Here is a 27,763-nt window from a genome sequence, read left to right as displayed (position 1 = left end):
AGCCGCCCCGCGCTCTGCCCCGGGGCAGCACGGAGCCGCCCGCAGCCGCGCACGCGGAGCCGGAGCCGCTCCACCTGCTGGCCTGCCCGCCTGCCGCCCCCCCGTGCCATTGGCCGGCACCCGCCCCGCCCGGCTCGGCTCGGCGCTGCCGTGCTGTACTGCGCTGCCGAGCCGGGCCGAGGTGGGCGGCTGCCGGCAGAGCCGGAGCAGAGAGCGCGGTTGGGACCCGGCTCGGTGCCGGTCCGCACGCTCTCGTTGGCAGAACTTCAAGCCCCTCTGAAAAGCCGCTATAAAATCAAGTATTAAATGGGGACATCTAGGGGAGAGAGCCGATGGTGCAGCCGGGGAGGTTTTTTCTTAAAGCCTTCTGGACCTCCCTATGGTTATTCTCCTTGATCCATCGTCTATCTTCCCAGTAAGCGTTTGATTCTGTCATAATACTGGTTTTCTGAAAGAGTGGTCAGGCGCTGCAATGGGCTGCCCAGGGAGGTGGCGGAGTCACCGACCCTGGAGGCGTTCAAGGAACGTTTGGATTTTGTGTTGAGGGACGTGGCTTGGTGAGAACTGTTGGTGATGGGCGGATGGTTGGACGGGATGATCTTGTAGGTCTTTTCCAACCTTGGTGATTCTGTGATTCTGTGATCTCTAGGCTGCCACTGCAATAGCTGTGGGCAGCTATTGGGCATCTCCGTCCTCATCAGGTTCTGTGAAGACAGAGAGTTCAAGATGAGCCCTGTGCTGAAGGGCTTGTGGTTCAGCCCAAGCAGAAGGGAGCTCAGAGAGGTGATTTCTCCACTCAGACATTTTGCAAAGTAACCCTCTGGAAGTTTTTGGGCAAATCAGTGTACCCTTGAAAATGAGCTGTGGCATTTTTTACCCTATGTTTGATGCTGTATCGGCAGATCTGCTGTCTGTGGGCTTCATTGCCAGGAGAACTGGCTATTGGGAGTCTTGGAATGAAGAGCAGCTGCAGCCCCAGCACAGGGCCCTGGCCCTCCCCACCGTGGTGCAGCTCTCTGAAGGTTACCTGGCTCATGGGACCACTGCTAGAGACTGGGATGGATTCAACCCTCACAGAATCGTAGAATCACTCAGGTTGGAAAAGACCTTAAAGATCATCGAGTCCAACCATGACCTAACCATACCACCCTAACTCTACCAACCCTCTGCTAAATCATGTCCGTGAGCATCACATCCAAACGGTTTTCCTTCCCCCTCCTTTGCTTTCTGACAGCCCATAACCCCGCTTGATTTTATAGTGTTATCACCCCCTGCATCCCTGCAGCACGCAGAGCCCCCAGGTCGGCTTCCAGTGCTGTACAGACACGATAACCAGCTCCTGGCTGCCGTGAGCTGACAACAGACACACAAAAGGAGGTGATAAAGGAGGTCTTCACAGCTGTACAAGCAAGATGCCAGCAATGCAGGGCAAGAGGGGATTCTGGCTCAATGAAACTCATTCCTTAGCACTGCCGCAACCTCACAGTGTAATCCTTTCCAAAAGCCAGCTCTGTGCTAGAAGGCAGACAGGCATCTTGCCTTTCTGTGTGAGGCTGTTCACAGCCACAGGTCGCTCCTCCTCTCCATCAGGCAGCAGCACAGTGCTGGGCACCCTCAGCTCCTGGGCAGCCAGAGCAGATGGAACTGAGCTACAAATGACTGTGGGTGGGTCAGGAGTTACAAGTGACTCCTCCAAAAGAAAAATGCATTCTTTTCCCAGCGTTTCCTGTTTATTGAAAAGTTTTTTGGTTTTCTTTTTTGTTTTCCTTTCAAGGGCGTAGGGTGGAAGAGAAGGAAGTCAGGAATTTATGTGTGCTTTAACATTGTCTTCGGTGCAGAAATCACATACATGCCACTTCATAAATCAGACATCTCATTAATGCTGCCTGTTAATTCTGAGCAGTATCTCATCTGCTACTGTGTTTTTTATTGCCCGAATTGTCTGTGCACCTCATCTGGGAACAGTGGCATTTAAACTAAAATAAACCCCACAAATTGCTGCTCACAGCTTTGTGCAGATGAGGCCTGGGAGCTCGCTGCTTTCCAGACCTGCAGTGTTATTGCATTCTCCGTTACATGACGGACCTGAGGAAAAAGCAGATTGTGCTGCTGTTCACCCTGCTGGACCACAACACGACGAGGAACATCAACTCGAATGGCTTCTACACGATGTTGTGCATCCTCCTGGCCCACCAGGTATGGGGCTGACTTCTACCTGCAGCGTGTAAGCTGTGGGGAGGATCTCTGGGTCTGGATGTGGCCACGACACTGCTGCACAGACATGAGAGCAGGGGAGGGATGGGACAGCCCATAAGCAGGAAGCACTGGGGCTCAGGATTTCCTGCAGGCACGGCCAACGAGAGGTCACCTTTATTCTCTGCATGGCAGCATCATCTGTTAGTCCTGCTTTCTTCAAAGAAGGAAATCAGTGCTTACAGCCTTCTCCTAAATCTTTCTGCCACAAAACAGAACCAGTTCTCTGTGCCCTCTTGCAAGGAGCAGGACCTGCCCTGTGTCGTGCTGGTGCTGTCCCTTATTCTGGGCTGCCTGGTGAAAGGGACGCTGTGAGCAGGCTGTGCAACGCGGCTGTGAAGGCTCTCTCTCCCTGTGCCCAGCCACGCTCAGTCCCAGATGTTATGAATCACAGCCACATCTGGAACTCATCATGGAATGGTGGAGAAACATGCCAGGGAGGTGCCCCGTTAGCCTGTAACGTGTTCTGGATGAGCCGCAGGCAAGAAGCTGGAAACAAATTCTCCTGAGCACGCTGGGAAGCAGCATGTTGGAGAAGGGGACAGGAGCTGGGACTTGGGGGTCTCTCTGAGTTTGCATTAGCCAAGGCTGTTTTGCTAAGCTATCTCCAAAACTAGAAACTGAGCTACACAGAATGTTTGCAGTGCTCTGCGTTGACATCCAAGAGGAGAAGCAAAGTTGAAGAAGGCAGCAGTGGGCTGTGGCCATCCTGCCTGCTGGAATGGGCAGCTCCTGGCAGCCCCAGTGAGAGCCCCCTCCCCATGTGGGAGCAGTGCAGCCGTGCTCCTCCTCCCCTCTGGGCTCAGCTCACAGACACCAAACGGAACGACCACGTAGAAGGCAATAAACCAAAGTGACAGAGCCCCAACATTTTGTGTTCTGTTTTCTCCATTCCACATCAATTCTCTACCAAGGTGGGTGCCACAAAGCAGCACCTGAGGAGGAGGAAGGATGGGTGCAACTTGGGTTCCACCTCAATGTTCCACAACAGTGTCCCTCATGGCACTGGGGATGACGTCTGCCCATCACACGGTGCTTCCCAGCCATTCTGTGATGCACAGAGGTGCTCGGAGCTTCAGCCCTGGATCCACTCGGGTTTGTCAGCTTGCTGCTGCCTGCTCTGCATTAGCAGTGCACACCCAGGGGTCAGGCAGTCCCTGCATCCTCATTACTGTTCATGAGGAGTGGTTCGACTGAAGGAAATGCTGCTTTCTGCGTTAACTCAGACACTTAATTAAAGCCATGTGGAGAGAAAGCCAGAGAGGCAGTTTCTGCTGCTAAATGTTGGCTGTTTACCCCTTGGACGCAGCATCCTGGTGAATGTATTTCCCCTCACCTTACATACGGCATCACAGCATTCAACCTCCTCCAAACACACTGCCATTACCGACCTCCCCTAATGAAGCTGCGAGGCGACAGCATAAGGGATTAATTAGGATGGAAACTTCCCATCTGTGAGCTCAGCTGCTGACCCCACATGACGCACGGCTTCAGCACACCCGCAGCACCCACCTCTGCGACCTCTGCTGCAACTCCGGAGTTGCAACCTCCAACTTCCAGAGATAGGTCAGAGAGAATGCAATGAATGGCTCCTTGCAAAGCTGGAAGTGACCTCCATGCCTTACATCTTCAGGAGCCATCAGCTGGCAGTGTGTAACACCGCCATGGGACGGAATGCTGCCCTGGACCCAGTGCTGCGTGACTGCAGTGAGACAGAGCACAATGAGCTATCAGTACTGTCACAATATAAACACTAATTGTATTCCACGTTAGCTAGAATGGAACAGAAGCAGTCTATCTAACAGCTCTATAAACTGTATTTTCACCCAAACTCCTATGACAGCATCATAAAGGTTGGTGAAGGCCACCAAGGTTGTCAGGTCCACCCCACCCCAGCCATGCCCCTCAGTGCCACGTCTCCACAGTTCTTGAACACCTCCAGGGATGGTACATGTATTACACATATGTATAATCTCTTTATATGGGAGTATGTATATATATGCACATAGAATATATATATATAAATTCAGGCAAGTCACAAACCTGCTTGCTTATCATTCACATTGATTCTACCAGGAAAACAGACTAAAAGAAACCCGAAACACTGCAATGTTTGCTGTGCTACCATTAGACCACAAAAAAATGATTCACACCCTGTGACACGTTCAGCAGTTAATGGAGGTGACCTGAATGAAGACAACGCACCAGGGAGTGCAGTTACAGGGTGGTTACTGCCACCAGGCACAGCGCTGCTCTGCCTTCCTTGGACTCCCACGGATGGCACTCCTCTTGGCAAAGGACTCTGCCACACACCAGCATAGAACCATTATGGTTGGGAAGACCATGAAGTCGACTGGGTGCAGCCAACCCACGGCTGTGACCGCTCTCGGCTGCGTTGCTGTGTGATGTCTGCCCCAAACGGGGTTGTGCCCTATCAGGAGGTCACGGGAAAGCTGTAGGGTTCCCATTCAGAATCCAAAACGCTACTGCAGAAACTCAAGAAGAAAAACAAGGCTGCGTTTGTTCCTTAAGGCATGGCATTTCCAGTATTACTTTTATTTTTAAATGCAGGAAAAGGAGAATTTCTCTTTTTCTGTTTTCAGTACAGGAAATTTTGTACAGCATTTCCAACTCAGAGAAGGTCACGATGGTTTGCTCTCAGTGGCAGAAGACGTTCCCTTGGTTAAAAAAAAAATCACATAATTTAACAACCTAAAGACAACCTACTTGTGCTTGGCCATTGATTCAAAATGTGCACACACTACTGCCATATGTCAGCCAGGAAACAGAGGTACAACAAAAACACAGAATGCACTGAAAGTGACCTGATGTTCACAGCGTCTTTATGCGGGCTGAGAGTTCTTCACCGATCGAATGAGCCAGGGAGGGGGGAAAAAGTTCAAAAGCTTGTTTTACACAGCCCTGTGTTTGATTCCAAAAGACCTTATAAAAATTACAAGGGGAGAAAATAAGAAAGGTCACATTGCTGGGATTCCCTCGTCCTTGCTGTGCTGGAACAACTTGCTCTCCGTGTCAGTGCCAGCTCCAGCACTGTGCCCTGCGTCATACGGATGCTTCCTTGTTACATGGCACACACAAACAAACTGCGTACAAAAGGTTTTACCATAAAAATGAAGATATTTATTCAAGAAGTACAAATCTGATGGTACCAGCCATCTTTGAAAGCCATTACCATGAGGCAGAGAGGACACAAACCTAAGTCTCTTGCTCAGGGCTTGTGAAAGCAAGTGTCTTACAAATCTCCAGCTAATGCTGTCATCCCAATCATTGCTCAAAAGCCACCTCCACTTTTTAGACATTCCCTGGACTTGAGAGGCACAAACAGGCTTTTTATTACAAGACCAGTTAGTTATTCTAATAAAGCCATCAGCTAAGAATAAATTTGTTTTAATTTTTCTTCGTCTCCAGCCTTGAACTGGACTCAAATTTCCTAAGGAAACGGGCTTTGAGATGGGCAGGTGCAGAATTTTTGGAGCTCAAGATGAACTGAGAGTTTTAAGGCAGGAGTCAGGATTTTAAGTTCTCTATTTGCCCCATGGCTCTGATCAAATGGTTACCGTCTGTAAAATATACAGATACGAGTTCTACTGGATAAATACCCAACAAGTGGTCCTGCTGGAACACACTCCTCCACAGGGAGTCCAGTGGACACATTTATGGCAAGTCTCAAAGTCCACAGAACGAAGCCCGCTGGCTGAACACCTCATCTTCTGACTGCTGATGTCTGTAGGCTCGGTGCCAATCTGCCATGGAAGGAGCTCCATCTCCATCTCCTATGAACAAGAGCAACACACACACATGCGGCTACGAAGCACTGAATGGATGAAGCGTGGGAGAGGGGAGCCATCGGCACGACAGAGCAGTCAGAAACTCTTTATGAAAATGGCAGTCTCCAAGCAGGCAGACTTGTATATACAGTCAGTGACCAACAGAAGCGCTGGAGCTGCAGATACAAAGCAGGACATTCATCTTCTTTGGGAGAAGACAGAAGCAGAGTTGCTGAGTTTAGCTCAAGGACTTCCTACAATGGTTGACGTGCAAGGCAGACCACCACCATCTCAGGCGTGTGAGGCTTTCATTTTGTTTTGTCCAAGCAAGTTTGCAGAGCGTAGGAAGCTCATCCCTCATCCCCAAAGCAACTCTGCAGTAACTCCATTCTCAGAACCCCTCTCCATGCTGTCCCAGGGAGCACAAGCTGCCCAAGAGCTGCCAGCCAGGAGGGATCAGGCTTATGGGGAAGTGGAGAATGGCGAAGGAAGAAAGCCCCTTTCCAACAGAGCCTCCATTTATTTCAACAGAACGAGATCTGAGCAGCGTAGTGAAAAAGCCAACAAAAATCCTTCATCCCCCCTCCCCTCCCTCTCCCCAACATTAACACGATCTGCAAAAGGTGCAGGGAGTCTGGAAGGTATTTACAGTGATGCAGAAAAGAGTTTGTAGAATATAGATCAGGAGTCGGAAATGTCACTACTGCTTGTGTCTCTGAACAAGACAGAAATGGAGAAATGTACAGCATTCAGTTTGCCAACACATAGCTAAAATGCTTTCAAAATGCTGTGGCTAAAAGCATCCCACCGTTGCAACAAACTAGGATCTTTAATAGTGTCACTGAAGTTTTTACATTACATACTAACAATAGATATATATGCAGAAACATGTCATACTACAGCAATGCTTTTGCCATCTGCTCTACTGTTACTCGCACTGCACGTGTTGCCTTGTTGCATCAAGGAATCCCATCCTCTCCTCCCCAAGCCAACCTGTGAGCTTGCTGTGGAAGGCAAAGAGGAGCTGTGCTTTGTCTGGTCCATGAGTTCACTTGTTGTGTTGTTTCCATTACTTTCAGCATTTTTGTGGCTATTAAAAACCCAACTCATTGCACTGCTGATTCACATCAATAAATCTTCCAAGCTCCAGAACATAAAGGCTTCCAGAAAACTAAGAACATTCATAGTGCAGTTATTCCCAGCTGCGTCCGCTGTACAGGATGCCGATACACAGCCACTCACAAGCAGCCAATGCAGTGAACTGGGCTTTTAGGGGCAGGGCACCATGCAGGAGTGCTGCCAGTTGGCTGTGGAAAACCAGGAACACCCTGCTGCAAGTACCCTCTGTCCTGCAGCTCCCAGCAGGCAGCGTTCTGTCCTTTGCACTCTCCGCTGCCCAGGAGCGTGGGCTTTTACTGGTTTGTCACTTTTGGGTCAGGAAGAAGCAACAAGAGAGGTTGAAAAATCTGAAGCACATCAGACAGCAAAAAATGTCACCTACTGGCTCAATTCACGGCCAGAGTTGATCAGGAATGACACAAAGGGCTGACAGGCTTAACAAAAAAACTCTTGTTTTTCCTCACTTGTGTGCACCTGGCACTGCAGTTCGTGGTTGTGCGCATCACCAAAGTAGCTGCATCACTCAGCCCAGCACAGCCCAGGCTGCCAGCAGCACTGAGCTCACCGCTCAGCTTTTCCCCCGCCACTGAACACAGAGGCAGCACAGCAGGACAGCAGGCTCCTCTCGTCCTCCCCCTGTGAGCAGCCACAGACCTGCCCCCGTCCCACTTCTCCCTGGGGCTGTGAGCTAAAAGGCGTTTCAGTGTTTGGTTGGATTCGTTTCAGCCGTGCCTCCCTGCTCTGCATGGAACAAGCCCTTCCCTCTGCCCTGCTCAGGGAGCCATCACGAGTTCCTTGCAAATCCAGGGTCCCCTGCACTGGCACTGCAGACCATCTTGGAGCTCAAAGACAAAGCATTCCGCAGACAGAAGTGACTGTTCTCTCAATGCATACTGCAGCCTCCAGGAATATACAAGGGATAAGTTAGTCAACATGCTGTATGCTTTCGTTACTGATCCTTACTATATGTATTCCTTACTGATTTTTACTATATATATATATGTATATATATATTTGCCACTTGGAATTCTTTTCTCATGTAAATCTTGTAAAATTTGTTTCCAGCAGGGTAGGTGCTGAGCACATTTGCTTCGTTTCATAAAGAAGAAATGAAAAGATTTCATTGCCACCTGTAAAAACACTTCTACTACTGAATTTCTGTCAGTTCTGGCTGTGTGCTTAGTGGTCAGGAGAGAGGAGAGGCTGTCACAGAACAGAGCACCTTCACCAACCAGTCCTCTGTCCTGGTCAGAGCTCACACACGACACCGCCTTCAGACCATCACTGTGCAAAAAACCACCCTGCCAGAAAAACAGGTAACAAAAACCATGATAATCTGGTACAGCAAAATGCAACTGATGCCATTCTGAAAGGGTCGAGAAGGGAAGAACAAAGTCTCCCAGCTCCTACAGTCTAATCTCAAAAGCTGTACCTGGTGACAATTGCCTGAACAAAAACAACCAACCAACCAAACCTCCAAAATGTACCCCTCAAAAAGCAGTGTGTAGTGCTCACAGTTTCAGAAATGTCCCGCTGGTTTTAACTTTGCTCTCTCTTAATCACCCATCACAATTCCCTTCCCAGAAAGGACTGGAGGGACGTGAATGTTCATATGAAGATGTACAATTATGCCTTACACAACAAGTAGAGCCTTCCTGGCACAAAGCCACCCTTTCACCAGTGAAAAATCAAAGAGATTTGAGTTGTTTATATACCAAATAAATATTTTTCCCGCTGGAATGCAAAAGACTTGGCTGCAAAACCCCAGTATAAGAAAGCATATTTGTCATAAAAAACTCCACAATAGAAAACTGTTGTTTTAGATTAGTATTTATCAGCCTTGATTTAATCTTTAAAAAGAAAAACCACAAATAAACCAAAAAAGCGAAGAACACTTGGGTGTTTATGAGAACAAGGAACTAATTCTCCTTTACAGCTCTGTCACTACACTTCCATCATCCTGCACAAAACTGGGACTTTAGGAGCTGAAGGAAATCTTAGCGTACAACACAGGGACCAAAATGAAAGCCATTTTGGGATAGAGAAGTAATACACATGAAACGTGGATCTGTTTTCCAAGAGGTGAAAGTTGGCTGCACCTACTACCTGCATCTGCTTCCACCTGTTGGGTCAGACTTGCAATGTGGTACCAGGGTCCTTCTGGCTCTGCAGTGACACTTGTGGAGCAAGAAACTCCCTCACAGCCAGACAAACAACGTTCTGTGCAATTAATTGGGTTTCAAATGGCCAATCCTAACCCAGCAGTTTCACCAGCAGATGACTAAGAGTTGAGACAACCGTAGGTTCAGACTGCAGATTCAGAATGGGAAGGCAGAAATCCATGAAAAACAATCAAACCTGGCCAGTGTGTCGGACCTTCGAAGAAATGATTTCACTGATGGCTGCAAAAACAAGCAAACTAGAAATGAAGTTTAAAAGGAGCAGTGGATTTGATCTCAAGCAAAGGCATTGCCAGACAAGTCTGAGGAACAGAGCACATCTCTACCCGAGGTAACTGATGATCAGGTTCTTCCCCCCCAGATATGTTTGTCTGATTCACGTTTTTGAGACTAGAAAAGGATTTGTCATTTGTCACAAGGACTCCTCTTACATTCTGAAGAGAAAGTATTGTTGATTGGACACCACAGCCGCACTCTGGGCTGCTGCTGTGTTTTGGTGAGGATATTTCCAGATCAAGAATGACTGCTGCTTCAAATGACACAGGAAAAGCTAAAACTTGTGTGCTTTTATGTTCTTACCATTTTCCACATGGAGCCCTCCAGAACGGAGCAGGGAGGCTGCAATTCGTTGCATTTGGGTGTAACTGCACTTAACCTATTGCAGTGGGCACACCAGTGCCACCAGACAACAGTCATGCACCTCATCCTTAACTGCAGACCAGCTCACCACTCCTCCTAGCCAGCTTGTTCAAAGTCTGTTTTAATGCTCTGAGTGCTATACAGTACTGCGGCAGGCACACACCCAGGTGCCAGTCAGCAGGTAAACTTCAGGCAAAGTCAGTCTTGTAGGTTTACAGTACAGTACATGAGAGTATACTTTCACAAAGTTATTGCCTAAGGCCCCAGCAGGCTGCCTCCCCAGCGCTGGCACCAGCAATGGCACAGGACTGCATTGCCACCTCGGAATGTACAATTGCATGGGCTGAGCACGGCAGGAGCTGCCAGAAGGACGGACTGAGCCCCAGCCCTGCTCCCTGCCCAGGACTGGCGATGCCTCGGCAGCACCCCGACGTGCCTCGGGTTAGCCAGCAAGATCTCCACAACACACAGTGGGACCTACACAGGGCAGCTGCCAGTCTTGAGAACTGTAGGTGGTGCTGATATGAAATATCCATTTTTTATTTTTTTAAATAAAAGTGCTCTCTTACTCGTGTTCCGTGGATCAGGACACCACCTACAGTTTTAAGGATCATTACATGCTTTTATTGTTTAAGTGAAAGATGACCTCGCCCCTCCCTCTTTGCATGCCCTCCCTTTTCCCCTCCCTTTCCCACTCCTTCCTTCACCCTCACCCTTTGCTGCTTGCTGCTGTGTTAAATATGAGATCAGGCAAACCCCAAAGGCCAGTTTACATTTTTATGTTTTGTTTTTGCAGATCTCCATCACAGATGGAATTTTTGCTGGTCAATTCTTGGAACCAATCCATTAGCAGGACAAAACGAAAGAAGACAGGGCAGTGAAAACCAGTCCCACGACAGAGAGGGAAAGAAGGAGAATCGATAAACAAGCAGAAATCAGTTTTCCACCGGGGTCGGGTTTGCTAAGGGCTGGCTCACAATGACTTGCACCACGTAGTCCTTTGGGATTTTCAGCTCCTCCAGTTTCATTTTGTCTGCGAGCGGCCGGCCCGAAAAGAACCAGCGTTGGCTGCCGGGCTCCACTCCCTCCACTGCGTGCAGCCGCCTCTTCATGTGGTACACCGTGTCCATGCTGCGGACCACGAGTTTGAGGTCTTTGCCTGTGGACAGGCGCAAACGGAGCTGGCATTCGTGCCCTGAGTTGGGCGGTGGGTCAGGGATGTCCAGAGTCTCCAGGTCGCCCTTCTCCTCGATCATGTTGATGGGCGGAGCGAGGCAGTAGACGGGGAGCTGGTACCGGTTGCCCAGTTCATCGTAACACTCTGTAAGAGCACCTTGAGGGGTAAGAGAACAGGAAACAGTGAGTGTGGATGTGGTTCACGTTTAAAACTGAAGCAGTGACACTTGGGAGCGCTAACCCCACTGTCATGGCATCTTGTCTCCACATGGAAACTTGGGGTTGAACTGAAGCAGTCCCCCAAATGCACCCAACCCTTCAGACAGAGCTGATAAACTTTAGGAGCAGCAAGAAGAATGAGATGGAGCCATACCCTACATGAACCATGTAGAAGGGCGCTTCACTGGCAGCACAGCCTGGTATTTAGGGCATGCAAACTTGCAGAAAATACTACTGGGATGAATTACATGATCCCAAACATGAGTTACGAAAAGACAAAATGGTGAAGCCTGGAGGCAAAAGACCACTATGGAAAAAAAAAAAAAAAAGACTTTGTAACTTCTCAAACATGCAGAAATAGCTGAAATGGTTTCATATAGGCTGTATGTTTTAGTGCTCACTGCCAGAGAAAACAAACACAGGCACCCAAGCTGGACAATTCTGCATTTCCAAATGGAGCAGGGTGTCATTACTGGAGCAGTGACATGTGGCACACAAGGAACCAGAGCAGATTTAAAGCAGTCCCACATCCCTGTAGTGTCAGGAGTCATTTCCATCTCCTCAGACTCCTGAGAGGTTCCCCAGGATAACCTGGCTGTTGCTATAAAAGACAGCTATGCTGCCTTGCATACAGCACATCCTTCCCTACTGGTCATAGCACACACGCTAAACAGCTCAAGAACCTACGACTCTTGCAGAACTAATAACCACAAGCGGATAAATGTTAAATGCAGTATGAAACACACCCTGTGCAAAGGCATTTCAAGAGCTACCTTGGAAAAACAGCAGCACGTTTTTGTAACATCCTATGATTGCAGTGTCAGAAGCCAAGAAACGAGCCCTGCTACGCACAGCACACGTCACCGCCTGCAGCGAGCCAGGGAAGCGAGATGCCAAGGGAACTGCATCCCCACCACAACAGAAATCCCTTCTCCGTGGCGTTAAAAATAAAACATATTCCCACTCCAAGGAAATGCCTCTCCAGTGCCTTGGGTTTACCTGCTCCAGCGAATTTCCACATTTTTGCCCCTAGAGGGGGCACATTCACTTGCAACATTATCCATCCTTTTGTAGTTGGAGCCTCTGAAGGGAAGCCAAGTCCCTGAGCTACAGAATAGTTAAAGAAATGCTTTGACTCCGCACTCCTGCACACAACAAACACCCAACTGCTCCTTGTTAGAAATGATGGCTGCTTTTTTTTTTTCTGGCTGGAGGCTTCTTCATGTTGACAGTGGGTTCCCTTAAACTTTGCTGTTTGATCAGCAAAATGAGCGCCCTCTGACATTTAACTTGGGGATATGCTGTGACTCTCATGCTGGATATGTGCTGTCTTTTAGACAGATGGGCCCCCCGCTTTTTTTTTTTGTTGATGAAAACACACAGAGGAAACGTTTGGCTAAAGTATCAGCCACTTCTGGGGACTTTCTGTTTGTACCAGTAGCTGCAAGACTGCCGTGCTGTGGTATTTATTGAGAAAACAAAGCAAAAAGAAAAGGAAATTCAGAGAAACATGGCACTCAGTGCAGTCTTGTATCATTTATGAATCTCTGAGCAAACCAGCTTGATCAAAACTGTATTGGCTCCAGAGCTTTCAGGATGCTTTGTGTGTGATTTATGTAGTGAGTGCTGAAGTCCTCAGCCTTCAGCTTTAAAGTGTTCCTTTCATTCTGTACACCTCATCAATTTCGTAAATGGCGCAGCGCTAAATTCTGGATCGCGGCTCACAGAAACAAGCAGACAGTTTGCTGCTGAAAAAAAAAGGGAAAGAGCCAAACCCCAACAGTTTTTAAATTTAGCTACTGCAGCTAAAATTGTATCGTTCTTTAAAAGCCATGCATTTCAACAAGAGTGTCCCTGTTTTAGAGAAGTATATCCAAGAGCTGATTTCAAACACAATGGGATAAGCTTGCTGTGGAATTTATTCATCGTTTATATCCTTGCCCAGCTGAACTAACATCAAGGTCAAAGCATATGCTATAAACATTCGATTGCTTAATCATCATCAGATAAGTCATATTATAAAAAATCCTATTAAAGAGCAGCCAGCTTGGAGGTGTGGGCGTGTGTTTTTAGGTTTGTTTTTCTTGTTCTTCAAGACACCGTAGAGGAAACCTCTTGCAATAAAAACTGCACAGCCCTACCACAGAAGCATAGCCTCATAGAATGGGTTGGGTCGGAAGGGACCTCAGAGATCACTCAGCTTCAATCCCTGCTGTGGGCCAGCTGCCCCCCACCAGCTCATGCACGGCCTTGGCTGGGGCTATCCCAGGCTGACCACCAGCCTACGACAAATTGCTAATGTCACAAGCTACCACAAACCTGGCCAACAAATACCCATCCTTTCTTTCTTGTCGGTAAAAATACTCCAGACTCTTGAGCCATATCACATTCAAAACATGGAGCAGGATGTGGACACATGGATTAAGGCACAGAATCAGTCCACTGCAAGCAGAGCCTTCATTTTATGGCTGTGCACCTACGTCAGTCCCACCTGCAGGAGCCGAGTGGGACAGGCACAGCTCCGCGGTTGTGAGGCTTTTGGCAGTGACTTTTGGAGAGGGTCAGGCTCCACTGACAACCCTTAAAATGTTGTAAATGGCTCCAAGGCAGAGTGCGAAGAAGCGTCACGTTGGTTGGAGTCCAAAAGCTAAGAGAAGGCTGAATGCATTTACCAGAAGGCACGGTGAGTTTGGAGCTATTTTAAGCAATGCTTGCAAATGCAAATTGTCAGAGAGGGGATGAGAAGGCGAGTGTGCTGCCCGCAGGAGTGCTCTCATTGCTGCAGCCAGGCAGAGCTCCCACCCAGACCATGCAGTGAGCCCTGCACGGAGCACAGCAAGCAAACACCTGAGCTGCAGCCCCCCAGTAATGCCACTGTTGCAAGTCAGAAACGTTCTGAGCCCTCCTGCATAACGCACCAGCTTGGGCTACTGAAGTTGTTCAGCACAAAGGGACACAGAAAAGAATGTTGAGTTCTCATGAGAACACAGAGAGAATGCAAAAGAATATGTATTTTTTAAGGTTTCCCTGTTACCCAGGCAACAAGGGCCCCCAACAGCCAGTTACAGCGCAGGAAGGATGCAGCCTCAGGAGGAAGAGAAGTGATCGCTGCTCATGTGAAAGATCAGTGTTCCAGAAGGGTTTTACAGCAACAGCCAGGAGAGGACAGAGCAAGCGTATTGACACTGTAAATACTCAAGGAATACTCAAACATCTGAACAGCTCTCCAGATGCTAGCACGACTTCAATAAACTTCTGCACAGAGTACCCAGACAGCAATATGAAGAACTGCTTTTGAGCAAAGCCATTGATAAAAAGTAGCAAAAAATGCACTAAAACCATAAGCCTCTCCAATGCTAGAAACACAGTGAAGTATATATATATTTTTAAATTTATTTTTATATTTGTATTTCAAAGTAATATAAACTTGGAGACTGGGGAACTCTGGAAAGAATCACAAGACAGAGGTTCTTGTTGGTTGCCACCCAGGTAGGAGACAGCCTGATAGTTTTGGGCAGAAAAGTGAGCAAATGTGATCCTCCAGCAAATGGAACTGGAACATTCCTAAACAAATTGCTTTGCAGGCTGTAAAAGGTTGCTTTCCTGAGATGATCAGTACGTGGATGTTCTTCTGGAAAAGGACAGGCTGGGACACTGCTCCATCCCCAAGCAGCTCAGAACTTGGACACACATCCACACACCAGCACTTTAACAGACCCGCACAGCACAAATCCAAACTTTTCCAAGTGTTACTGCAATTAGCTGACATGATCACATTCATTCAGAAACGTGGAAAGCCTTAACGCATTTTGATGCCACTGCTTAAAAGCTGCATACTATTCTCCCCTCAGAAAAAAGCTGAATTTCCTGTCTTCTGTTCCTAAAGGATCTTTCATTTCTCTAAGATCTTAAGCACTTTGAGGAGTGTTGCTCAGAAATGCCCCAACCCTAAAAACTGAGCAGATTTTTCCTCTTCACCTTCCTCAGCCAGACTTGCTGCAGGGAAGAGGAATTAAACCAACACAAAACAAAATCTAGCACTGCAATGAGACTACCTACTTAAGGAGCTTCAGTGTCTGTGTACAACACATTCGCCCAAGGAACAGCTGGTTCATTTGTTTTTCTTACTGAAAAACTCCATTCCAAAACCAAGCTGAGCTTGGATTGCTCAACAAATTGGCAAGAGCAGAGTTCTCACCTGTATTCTACGGGTTGTATCCAATTATAGGTCACAAATGCATGAAAACTCGTTACAAGCATTAGAAAACAAGTGGGTTCTATTCTGGATGCTACAGTACAATTCTTGGAGAGTGATGATTAAGCCAGGCAAAGAAGCTGAGCTTTCTCTTCATCTTCATTAGCAGCTGATTCCAGGTCATGGCTGGGAAACACAGAATCTTACAAGGAAAAAAAAAGTGCACTGCTGTCAACAGCATGCATGAGTGATGGTGACTGCTCAGTAAGAGAACAGGGGCCAGACAAACAAGTGCAAACATGCAGAGCTCTAGCTCACCTACAACCACTGCAAACTGAACGGAGTTAAAAAGAAAAAAAAAGCAAAAGTCCACAGGAAAGCCCATGTAACTTAACAACCATGGGCAGCTGACAACAGATTGGTGCTGCTGTTAATAACGGCAGCTTTTCCATTTTCTGGAGGGCGCTGTGTGGGAGCTCTGTGGAAGCTGCGCCTTGCATCACGTGTGGAGAGCAATAAACCTGCACTCATTATAACGGTGCGGATGAAGCGTTTCATAACAAGGCACACAGACAAGTGCCCTCCCTGGTCTCCTCCTACCATGCTTCCATAGGCTATGCAAACTTCAGCTACCCTAAGGCTACCATACAAAACCGTGCTCCACACTCCCTGCAAAGGGACAGCACGAGCACTCACCCCACACAGCTCTGCTCTCCTCTTCAGCCTCTTTTATTCCAAAGAACTTCACCACCTTAAAGAATGGGTTTTGTAGACAATAATTGATAACAGCTAAGAAATATTGTTTCAAGTTCAGTGGAAAAGAGCTGCTCCATTAGGAGACCATCATCGGTCTGGCTCAGCTCTGCAGCACTGCTGCTCCCAGAGCCAGGAGATTGCCACAGGCAGCACGAATGGCACTTGGGACAGCAGAGCAAGGGGAAGGAGGAGGACGTGGGCATTCTGCTACTGCCTTTGTAACATCTCTCCCCATTCCTTGGCAGGAGGATTAGCTCGTGGCTGCTCTGTGCCCATACCCACACTTGGATGTTCTCCAGAAAGCAGAGCTCACCTAGGCTCCAAGATCACTGAAAATACTGTGCATGCAGCCAGCTGAGGAGCTTGGCAAAGCAAACACCTGCACGTGCCTGCAGCACAGCACTGCACTGGACAGCCTCTTGAGGCCCCTTCTTATTGAATGATGCTAATGAACAGCAAATCTCCACCTGAGCATCCAGCCAGGAAAGGAGTGCATGTTGAAGGCAGGGATTGAAACTGAGCTGGAGATCTCATCAGGAAACCACTCCTAATCTGCAAGTTGGCACACAGGAGAAAACCCAAACCACGACCACCACATCAGCAGCACCAGGTACCTGCAGGAACAAGAGGGCAGCAGCACCGCAAAGTGCAGCGCTTGTGCCCTGCAATGGTATTTTGTGAATGCTGCTCTGCCAAAGGAACTGAGAGGCAATGGGATGAGATTTGTGCTGGAGAAGAGGGATGTGCCATCATTACCCAATCTGAGGTACACCCCCTGCATGCATTGCAAATCAAAGCCAACTTGTCTGCATGTCATTGCTACCCTCATCTGTCAAAAACCTTTTTGTACTGGGCTGTATTTTTGAGGGGGGGGGAGGGAGTGGGAAAGGAAGGTGCAGTGGTGTTTCTTTTGAAATTCATTAGCATTGATTAACTGGGCTGAAGGTGAAAGATAATTAACACTGCCTTCTGAAATACAGAAATCAGATAAGCAATCCACTTTTCTTCAGTCAGCCATTGGGAGCACAACTTGGAGCACCTCCTGCCAGGTCCTGCCCTGAGAACCATCAGGGGGCTCAAACCCCAGCCACAGGCTAAGACACCTCGATGACACTCAGAGCAGCACCAAGCCACTCGACTGTATTTCACCCTGAGTGGGGCACACACACACCAGCTACTGCAAACTCTACACAACACAGACTGAGCTGACCCCATATGGGTTGTTTTTGACAATTCTAACAATCAGACAGCATCATTTCAGCTCAAATCTTAACGGGTAGACAGGGCAGCAACTGCATCTGGCCTGCAACTGACACTAGAGGAGGATGCAGGGTGCAGCATGCGCTGTCTGCAGTGAACTTCCAGAATCTCACACTCACCTCTGCTACTAACTAAACAATGCAAAAAGACTGTGACCATTAACCACAGCCATGGCATCAGAGGTTGGTTAACCAGTCACCTGGTTACAGCATCATTTACAGTAAGTTTCCATTTCCCTTTCTGTGCAGATTTTTGCTGTGATAAGAACTCTAGAACAGGTTCACCAGTGAGTATTTATCCAAACGAGGCTGGATAGCGAAAGTCAATTATGCATTACTGCTCAGTAGCTGTCATATTAACAATACCATATGTTCTGCCACTTCTCTAGCACTCCCTAAAACTTGGATCTAATACTGCAAGAAGGTAACAGCTTCCACGAAATATTATATCAGGGTTCAAAGATGACAAGTCTTTTTTACTAATGAAGTATTCATGCACTGTCCTGCTTTGCATTTCATTAAAATGGATGTCTGTCTAGACAGGCTTCTTGGATAACCAGATTTTTATTTTTTGGTAAAAGAGCTCCTTTGTATACCCTCTTCATTTGCATTTGCTGTTCTCCATTACCCACTTTCTTTAAAGGGGGGTGAAGTGGTGCTAGGGTAAAAGTATCCCAATCACATCCCCTTGCAGACAGCTAAGCAGGCAATGGGAGGAGGTTACTGTTCAGTGTGAAGATGCACAGAAGCAGTACTCAGTCACAAAAGTTGTCACTGCCTTTACAACCACTGAATTTCTAAGTACTCTGCCAGCAGGGAACACTTAGCACTCACCAGACAAAATCCTATAACTAAAGCAGTTAAAATAGAATACTAGATGGGAGGTTATTAACAGCATGTTATACAACTGCTGGAGGTTTTTCTTGCCAACAAGGTCTTACACCGAGTTCTTGCTCTGCTCTCCTGATACAGACTTGTGTAAGTCTCCTTCCGACGCAGAACTCATGGATGTTTGACCACGATGCAGCACAAAGGTCACCACAAAGCACAGCGTAGAAACCGCTGGGGTAAAACCCCGCTTTGTTTTTCACAAACAGAAGATGCCATTCAGACTGGAGAAATTGTGTTGAGCTTAAACTGAATCCCTATATTTACAAAAGGACTCCATCATCCTATGAACTGCAGTGTGTTCTGTGGGCCCTGCTTTAGGTGCGCTGAGAAAAAAAAAGCCTTTGTCCATTACAACAGGACACTGCACAGTAACGATACACCAAACACACAGCTATTCAGCCTCGCTTTCCTACCACGACAAACACTTTGCTATTTCCAGTTACTCCTGGAAGACAAGATAACTGCTGTCTATCCACATTTCACTGTAAAAGGATTTTCCTTTAGCTGAGATCAGCAGGACGCTGTCGATCAATACTACTGACTACTTCAGCATCCAACAGCTATGCGAGAGCTGGCTGCGCTCCCTTGCAAGTAATACATAAAGGCAAGACAACTTTACCTTTGCTTGGGATTGATCTCATTAGGTATGATCCACGTGCCTCTTTCTGCTGGTTCGACTCTGGACTCGCTCACATCCCCACCCCAAGATGCAGCATGTCCTTTTGCTTATCAGGCAGAGGAAGCGCAGGCCGGCCAGGGAAAGATGTACTGCTGTACACAGGGAGCTTCAACCAACAACTGGTGACTGACTGTAACTCGAGCCATCCCATCCCTGCATGACCAGGGTCAGTGTGCTTAACCTTGAGCAATCCCCTGCCAGCCACAATGCCCTCTCTGGGCAGCAAAATGACATTTGAGACTTGGTTTAGTCTGAGCTAGAAGTGAATATGGATGGAAATTTGGCTCAAGACAGTACTTATTATAGCCTGAGGTAACATAGCAATGGAGACAACCCTACAGACTAACAAAAAAGTGAATGTAGGCTTTTATGGAGTGCACTGAAGTCCCACATCTGTTTGCAATGAGAGATGAATACACAGTAAATTTCTTCTTTCTAAGACTAAACAACACTACCCCCCATCTGCATGTAGCAGGGGATGGAAAGAAAGCACAGAATAACCTAGTCAAGTTTGCCCTGGAATATTCTTTTCTCACTGCTCCCAGGCTTGCTCATATCCCTGAGTCAACATTTAAAGCCAAGTTAATAAGCACAGGAGTCATTCATTTGCATGCACAGCCTCCAAGGATAACCAGGAAAAATGTTAAGGGCTCCAGAGAGGTCAAACACACTGACACAACCCCACATTAGTATCTACATCCTAAAAAAAGACTAAGGCTACAACAAAGGACTGCTTAAAAAGGGCAAGGGGACGATTAAACAAGGTTACTGGAAAGATTTGAGGCAAGTCTGCTGAACAGTTTATTTTATCTAATATCCTCTTCACCTCTAAGGTGTTCACCACTGTTCCTTTAGAATTATTTATAATTAAAATAAAGGAAAAAAGAGAAGTATTGATTGAGAATAAATGTAGAAGATTGAACGTTAAAGCTGTATCACCCACTCATTGAAACGCTGCAATGACCTGAAATTGCCACCTCAAGGAATTTATTGAAAGAGGATTCAGATAATTCCAAGTGTTAGAACATCTCCTTTCGGCACACTTACAGGCTTGTGAGTGCTGTACTGCTGTGTGACACACCAAGGAGCACCTCGCTCAGTCCTCACTTGGCCCCAGAAAGTTGCAATATGAGGTGACTTCTCCAGCTATGGAACATAACTGCCTTGTGAGAAAAGGTACCACTGCTGTCCTACTCAGATACCTGAAGCCAAAATAGAGAATGACGACAAACTTCCTGACCACTGCCCACTGGAAATCATAGAAGAGAAGCAGGGTGCGCCCACAGGGACACCTCATTTATCCACCTGAGCTTCTAAGGAGACAGTGTGCTCCAGGTGCACAAACCTGGGGACAAAATGCGCTGTGTCAAGCACAGAAATGAGCAATGCCACCTCTCCTATCGTAGTCTACTATCTCCCATAGTAGATCACCTATTTGGAGAGATGGCAGCATCTCTCACTGGCTTACACTGAAATTTTCTATGACAGACACATTTTAAACTCTTCGTATTTCTTTTTCTCATTTTAGTAGCAGACAGCAAGGCACATTAAGCTGATACCTGGTTTCCCAGCTCCAAGCACCCAGGGATGGAGTAAATGTCCAACGTGGAGTATCTCATAAACTACTCATCACGTCCTCGCCGCTGTCAGAGACCAAAGGAACATTATTCACTCCAGGCAAACATGAACTGCTGCCTGTATGATCTGCACCACTGTATCAGTGAGCAGTCTGCAGCTTCTTCTGAGAAGAATCTGAGATATTTTTTCATCACGAGGCCGATTTTATTGTGAGTGTTTTATGGCTGTAACATACAGTCCGTCTTGTTTGCTTTTTGTTTTTTCTTCAAAGGGGTTTGCTGTACTTTCCTGATCACTTATTAACGGTAAAAAGAAACAAACAAGCTGCAATTTTGAAAATAGTGTTGTACAGTCATCCTCAGCACAGCAGAAAAGGCAAACTAAAACCAAAGACAGGAAACAGACGGGCATCTGCTACCAGGGGAAGAGACCTGAGAAGAGTCCAAGCAATTATGTTGATGAAACTTCTCAAAATACCTTTCAGAGAACAAGAGCATAAGTTAAAAATACTTCAAGAAAACAACTGTAGGATGTAGCTGTAAGTGGGTTTCTATTTGAAGGGCTGATCATTTCTAACCTGCACTTAGATTTATAAATATTTCAGTCACTCACAACTGCTTCACATCCTGATGATTTGCTTCAGTATTCCGTGTGAGGAAAACACGGAAATCCAGCACCCCTCAGACAGGATGTTGGCAGCTATTTTAAAAGCGTTAATCATGGCAGTCATGGCAGAAAGCATCACCTTAGTTGTAACTCAGGGCTCAAGGGGCTTTTGAGAAAATATCCCGTTTCAAGGTTAGGAGCTGTGTGAAGTACCCAAACCAACAGGCACCTCAGTGACACGTCCCTCACTGGCACCAACACACCTCATCAGAAGCAGCAATGAGTGATTTCTACTGAAAACACAAGTGATCAGAAAGCTGCTGCAGGCGCATCGCCGTGCCAAGCGCTCGCTGTAAGGAGGTAAGGGAATGAAAGCCACCCCTAGCAGAGATCTGGGTACTGACCCAGCTTGTCAGCTTGAAGCAAAGGGAAAGTATCATTCTACACATCAGTCTGGAACTCTGAAGATGGGAAAACAAAATCAAAATAAAAGAAGGGGTGACCATTAAAATAAAAACGGTAATGATGTGCTAACCCAATTCAAATGATTATCTTTAATTGCCTCATTGAATAGCTACTGTCATTTCCTCTCATTCTTTGCTCAAAGGTCTCTGTGCTCAATTTTTCACTACATACTATGAAAGGTGGTTGCAGTACAGAGAAAAGCAAACTGGCCAAATGTTAAGCTAGCTGTTATTTTTTTTACTTCAGATGGAAAGAAACACCAACTCTTTGGAGCACCATGTGCTAGGCACTCTAAATCCAGTCTTCTCAGAAGAATTAACTAAATACACAAGAAAAGTGCCGATACGTTCTTTAAGAGCTCTCTTTTACAACAGGTATTTCTCTAATGAACAAGCCTATACAAACAGGTGGCTCTGACCTGGTCAGAAGCTGCTCAGGGACAGCCTGGCAATAGAAGATGACCAAAACATCTCGTCCTCTCCCCTCCGATCACACCACTGGGCCACACCATCCTCTCAGGACACAATGGATACATCTCTGTGCTGTTTGGAAACCTGGCATCACACCCAGCTGGGAGGAAATGGAAATGAATAATCCATTTAGCAGTGCTGTTAAGAATCGCTTCGGGACAAGGGTTCCTCTGCAGTGCACTGCACTTTAAATAAGTGCTGGTTTACATTCTTGTTTTTCTAAAACATTCACAAGCTGCTGGCTGTAATGGTAAAGGCCCTTCACAAACGATCCCTTCAACAACCACCTCTGAGGCTGTGGATTTACGGATCCCTGTTTAAGCAGCAAAACTGTCCTAGCAGCTGCCTGCCTCCCACCATTCTCCATTGAGTTGCTGTAGGTGCTCACAGCTACATTAAAGACTGGACTGCTGATGGATAGCAAAGTCAACCCGCAATTGTGACAAAGGACATTTTAAACCTAGAGAAGTTCTCTGACCCTGCTGTGGCCCCTCAAACAGATGTACTGTAGGAATGAGGAGGTCACGCAGAGGAATGCAAGCAACCTGCTTAGCCTTGATCTGCTGCTTAAAGCTGTCAGGATCCTCAGCCATGGTCAGTTTTGGGAAGCCAACGCTTCCACTTCACCCTTACTCTCTTGAATTAAGAATGTTTCTCCTGCCCCCGTACCTAAAGAAAATTGTGAATATACACTCACGCTGTGCTACAGTAATCGGTTCTCAGCTCTTGCCCTGCTAAAATACACAACCCGCCGCTCCAAAGTATGAAAAGCTCTCAAGATGAGGACATCGCAAACCAACAGCTCCATCCTGCTGTACAGAACTGACGCGCTGCTTCCTTACATCCCTCTTCTGACTCAAGTACAATCTGAGAATTACATAAAATGAAAAAAAAAAAAAAAGGTACCAGCAGCTAGCTTTACTATTTAGGAAAGCAATCATTTATATCACCTCACGTAAAATCAAGGCATTCTCTTCCTCAGTGTGTGTCTCATAGCCACCTTAACACCCTACTTGTGCGGGTCCTTCTGGAGCAAAACCTGGAGCGAACACCAGAGAAAACGGAACTGAAGAGTAGAAACAATTGGCTGGGAGATCCCAAGTCAACACAGGATTGTGTTAATCGCGTTAACTCTCTGCCCCTCTCTGCTAGAAGGCTTTCAAAAGGGAAATGGGTAAAGTACTCAAGAGCTTAAGAATTCAGAGCTCCACTTAAACATAGAAATCAAATCAAAAATTTCTCCAAAGCTTTCAACTACCAGCTCTGAAGAAATTACTTGAAAGTGTATCTGTGGTGCTGTGGTCTATAAATGAATGCTGCACACTTTACCTTCACACTGAAAAAGGGCAACAAATGCATTGCTTTGCACACCCAGGAACTGAAATAATGTGTTGTATTTTTAGTTTGAAGGAATTGTTCTCACTCATATCTGTAAATCGAGTATCACCTCCTTGAAGTTCTAGCTTAAAAAAAAACAAACAAAAGAAGGTGTAGCTGCTTGTCACGCAACGCAGTCGTGTGATGAAGCTTGTGGACTTCTAAACCAAACAGCTACAAAATGGCTGAAGAGAACGCGAAGCAAGGCCTTTAGAAATGGCATCTCACAGTTTGCATCTATATTTAATTCCTTTTCAGAGGACAACAAAAGGTGATAACACTGGTAGAATTACTTATTTGTCCTTTTAAATTTCACTTGGATCCAGGGCAAAAATTAAGCAGTTCTCTTCCTTTTACCAGACAACTCTCTAGACATAAGACTCTGGCCAGCCATAAACGATGACAATGACAGAGCAAAGGGACCTTCCTGACACAAACCCAACGTCTATAAGGCCTCTGCTCATGCAATAGGGCTGCAGCATAGGCACGGCTCATCCTCTCTTTCCCAACACCACTCGTGCCAGGTGCCTTCCTGGTACAAGGTGCTTCCCAAGTGGAAGAAGCCATCCTACCAGCTGGATGGGCTCAGCCTGCAGCAAAGGGAATGCTAGGAAGTGTGGAACCTAAGATCAGACAGCTACAGCCATGATAAATAAATTAATAATGATAATAAGTTAACAGACATCACAAAAACCTGATCAAGTGTTCTAGATCCACAGAAAACACAGCTCACCATTATTTTCACATTTGCGTGTAGACAATGTAATATATAAAGAAAAAACTTCTCCTTAATGACAAAGGTCTCTTCAGACAAATAAGGTACGAAAAAGCAAATAAGGTACTCAACTGGCCAGCAAAAGCTAAGCAATGGATACAGCCGATCAGAGAAGCAGCTTAAATTTAAAATACTGTGCAACTGTGAAATATACCATATAGATTTTTGCCACTGTAGCCTGATCAATGCAATAGTTAAGATGTCAAATGTAGCTACTGCACACAAAAGAGGGCAAAAATTGAGTTCCACTTTTGGAAGTACTTACTTTAAATGAGACATAGTTGGTGTTACAGATCTACTATACAATTTTGCTGTGGATATTCTGGAATTTTTATACAAATCTAAAGACCAGCTTCTGAGCACCTATTGACTGCCTCCCACTGCTTCCTCTCCCACCTCTGTCTGGCAGCTCACTTTTTGTGACTGCTGGTTGGGAGCCTGGAACACAGCACAGGAGATGGACACGCAGGGCCCTTTGCAGGAAGCTGTCTTACAACAGCATCACACCCCTGCATCCCTGCACAGCACCTGGGCCTTAGCAAAGGCTGGCTGTGTGGTAGGAGTCCTAACACTCACAAAGGAGTAAAAGGTTTGGCAGATATCCCCAGTGAGTAGGGAAAACAGCATAGCAGATGTATTTTCTAGAAAGCGATGTACAAGCTGTACAGCAGAACAAAATTCATATCTATCATTTGAATTGGAGATGATGCTTCAACACCACTTAGGAAAAAAGTCTGTTTTCTCTCTGTATGGCATGAAGAAGCCTTCTTCTGATATAGGATTTGGCTTCAATACAAAGAAGATTTTGTCTGTGATATGTAATTCCTTTTATTAAATTAATAGTAAGCACCACTGGCAGTAAGTGCTGACACAGCCCTGAAAGCTCTTAGGTACTACCTAATCTCCACCAGCACAGAGAGCTGACTGGTTCCTCTTCAATAAAAGCATTTCCAAAAACCCTTCGATTCTTATGGTTTACTCCCAGACCAGTAAGGAAGGTGCAATACCCACCTCAGCAGGCAACAGAAGCTCTTCCAGTGATTGACTTATGTAGCATAACAATCTCCTCAGGACCTTCAGCATGAGTGCAATCAGCACTAAAAGCAGCACTGACACTCTGCCAAACACACACAGACCACAGGCTGCTCTCCCACTTGCCCAATATAATATACAGTTTGATCACATTCAGCCATTACCCCTCTTTTCCCCTTGACCTTGTGCTCTCAAAGTCTCATCCAACAGCGTGGATCCAACAAGCCTTCATTTACAAACAGAAATGGAGCAGTTTTCAACATCTGCATAAAATAAAGCTAGCGAGTGCTGCCATAGTTCTGGCTATGTATGTCAAGCAAACAAAAATCAGTGAGGAGCACATGCATCCTGATGGTGTGCTGAGCCATGGCCCCCTGTGACCACCTCCTGATATGCTGTACTGAACTGCATTAAGTCACGATGACGTGGACGGGAAACCACACAACATGTCCTTTCAGACCACGAAAGCCTTGGACATGTGAGTGCACACAGATGAGAGGCACTGTGCAGAGAGGTGCAGAACTTCAGGCCCAGACATCACCTGAAGGCGAAGAAAGCACTCTGCTCACTGCTGGAACATCTCAGTGATCTCACCAACTTTTCCCCAGTACTTAAGGTAAATGCATCCCCACTTCTCATGATCTCAAGTGTTAGACACTGTAAATATGACAGTTCAGCTTACACACACACAGCAGCACTGCTCACTGAGCAAGCACACTGCGAGCTGCAGCAGCTGCACTTGAAGGCACAGAGAAGCTGACTGCTCCTGAGCACACAGCCACCAGGCTTTACAGAGGGGACCTTTATCGTCCAAACAGTATTAAACAAGCTAAATTCAATGCTCTGGTTACTATGCTACAGTAGATTAAGTGTCCATCCTGAAATGTAAAAACTCCACTTAACCCCAGACAGATTCCCATTAAAATTAACTACTTTCAGGGTAAGTTCAGCTCAACTCTAATGTTTGGTGCAGACCCTAATAAAGTACTATACTTTCCAACATTTCTTTTTTGATAGCTGAGAAGTATGTAAAAGCATTCATTAAACTTAAACGGGTTCATTAATAAAATATTGAGGATGTGCTACTTTAAGACATCAGAAAAATGTATAAATTGGAGAGAATGCTATTTCTATTTTTAAATACATCCCACAGAGGCACCCAAGATAGATGAGAAGCGCTAAGCCCATCCCACAAGCTTATTTATTTATTTAATACTGAGGTGCTATTTTTAACTGCAGAAGACAGCAGAAGGCATCCGTTAGAAAAATGACATTGGTTTGGATTTTTCCTCACCCAGGTGACAAAATACCAAACGCAATGTTAAAAGATGCATTTCCTCCTCACCTCCCACCAGGTTTTTGGAATGAAAGGGCAGCTTCCCTCCTACAGCTAGCATCTCTAGCTGCTGACCACCACCACTCCTTGCTCCAAGCCCCTCTTCCCACTCCTCCAAAGGCATCATTCTGGGAGTGGCACACAGCTTGTCAGGGCACCCAGCGTGTCAGCACACGGGGAGTGGTAAAATGCAGAGCTATGGCTTTGCTGCCCTGTTGTAGTGGTACTTTTTTAACCCTCAGCTGTACAAAGAAAATAAAAGAGAGGAAATGCCATAGGCTTACATCAACATACTGCATCGTTCTATTTTTTTCCCACCAAATAAATCTGTCTTAGATGGTGCCTGTAACATACTTTCCCTTAGGAATCCACACTCTTTGGTGAGCTATGAAATCGAAGAAAGAATGTCTCATCCCCATCTGTCAAAAAAGCCCCACCACAAATACAGATTTTCATGCACTGAATTACCAGAACTACACTGTTAAACTCAGAAAAAATAGTCTTGATGTGATTCCTACACTTCATCTTCCTAAATGCTTGCTTTCCTCTAGGAAATACAATGTATTTATGCACAGTCTAGGCAGCCCATTTCCTATTTTCCTCTCACGTGAAGAAGCAAAAGCTAAGCTCCTGGGAGGTATGCTGGCACTCCTGGTCAGATCCTATCAGGGTTTGTGGTGGAGAAGACAAAACAGGTGGGTATGTATACATCTTCTCTCAGGAAGCTCTGCAGGCATTCAGTTTGCATCCTGACTTTGAATAAGTGACAGCCTGAACTGGCAGCGCCTTTGCTACATGGACAAGTAAGCAGTCATGGGAAATAAGAAGGGTGCAAAGTTGGATGTGAGAGGTGACATGGATGACACTGCCATGCTGCAGTGTCAGTGCAGAGAGAGGGAACCCCACGGAGAGAGCTACTGGCACTGGGAACAGTTCTGCCTCACATTTGTGAGCACACATCTAAATTGTG

The 27,763-nt window shown here is 46.4% G+C and overlaps 1 protein-coding gene across 1 annotated transcript in view; it reads right to left on the bottom strand.

Moving 5' to 3' along the window:
• Positions 1-10,671: 10,671 nt before the first annotated feature.
• The window catches only part of UBTD2 (ubiquitin domain containing 2), a 28,597-nt gene continuing 11,505 nt past the window's right edge, over positions 10,672-27,763 (bottom strand). Inside the window, exon 3 of the mRNA XM_042826479.1 lies at positions 10,672-11,312. Coding sequence (XP_042682413.1) covers positions 10,915-11,312 — 398 coding nt within the window. The 3' untranslated portion in view covers positions 10,672-10,914. The remainder of the gene's footprint in view (positions 11,313-27,763) is intronic.

This window comes from Centrocercus urophasianus, unplaced genomic scaffold (genome assembly GCF_019232065.1).
Source record: "Centrocercus urophasianus isolate 14NV4802_14NV808 unplaced genomic scaffold, USGS_Curo_1.0 seq_26, whole genome shotgun sequence".
Taxonomy (NCBI): domain Eukaryota; kingdom Metazoa; phylum Chordata; class Aves; order Galliformes; family Phasianidae; genus Centrocercus; species Centrocercus urophasianus.
Note: the sequence above shows the minus strand (reverse complement) of the source record. Positions and strands in the feature narration are given on the sequence as shown.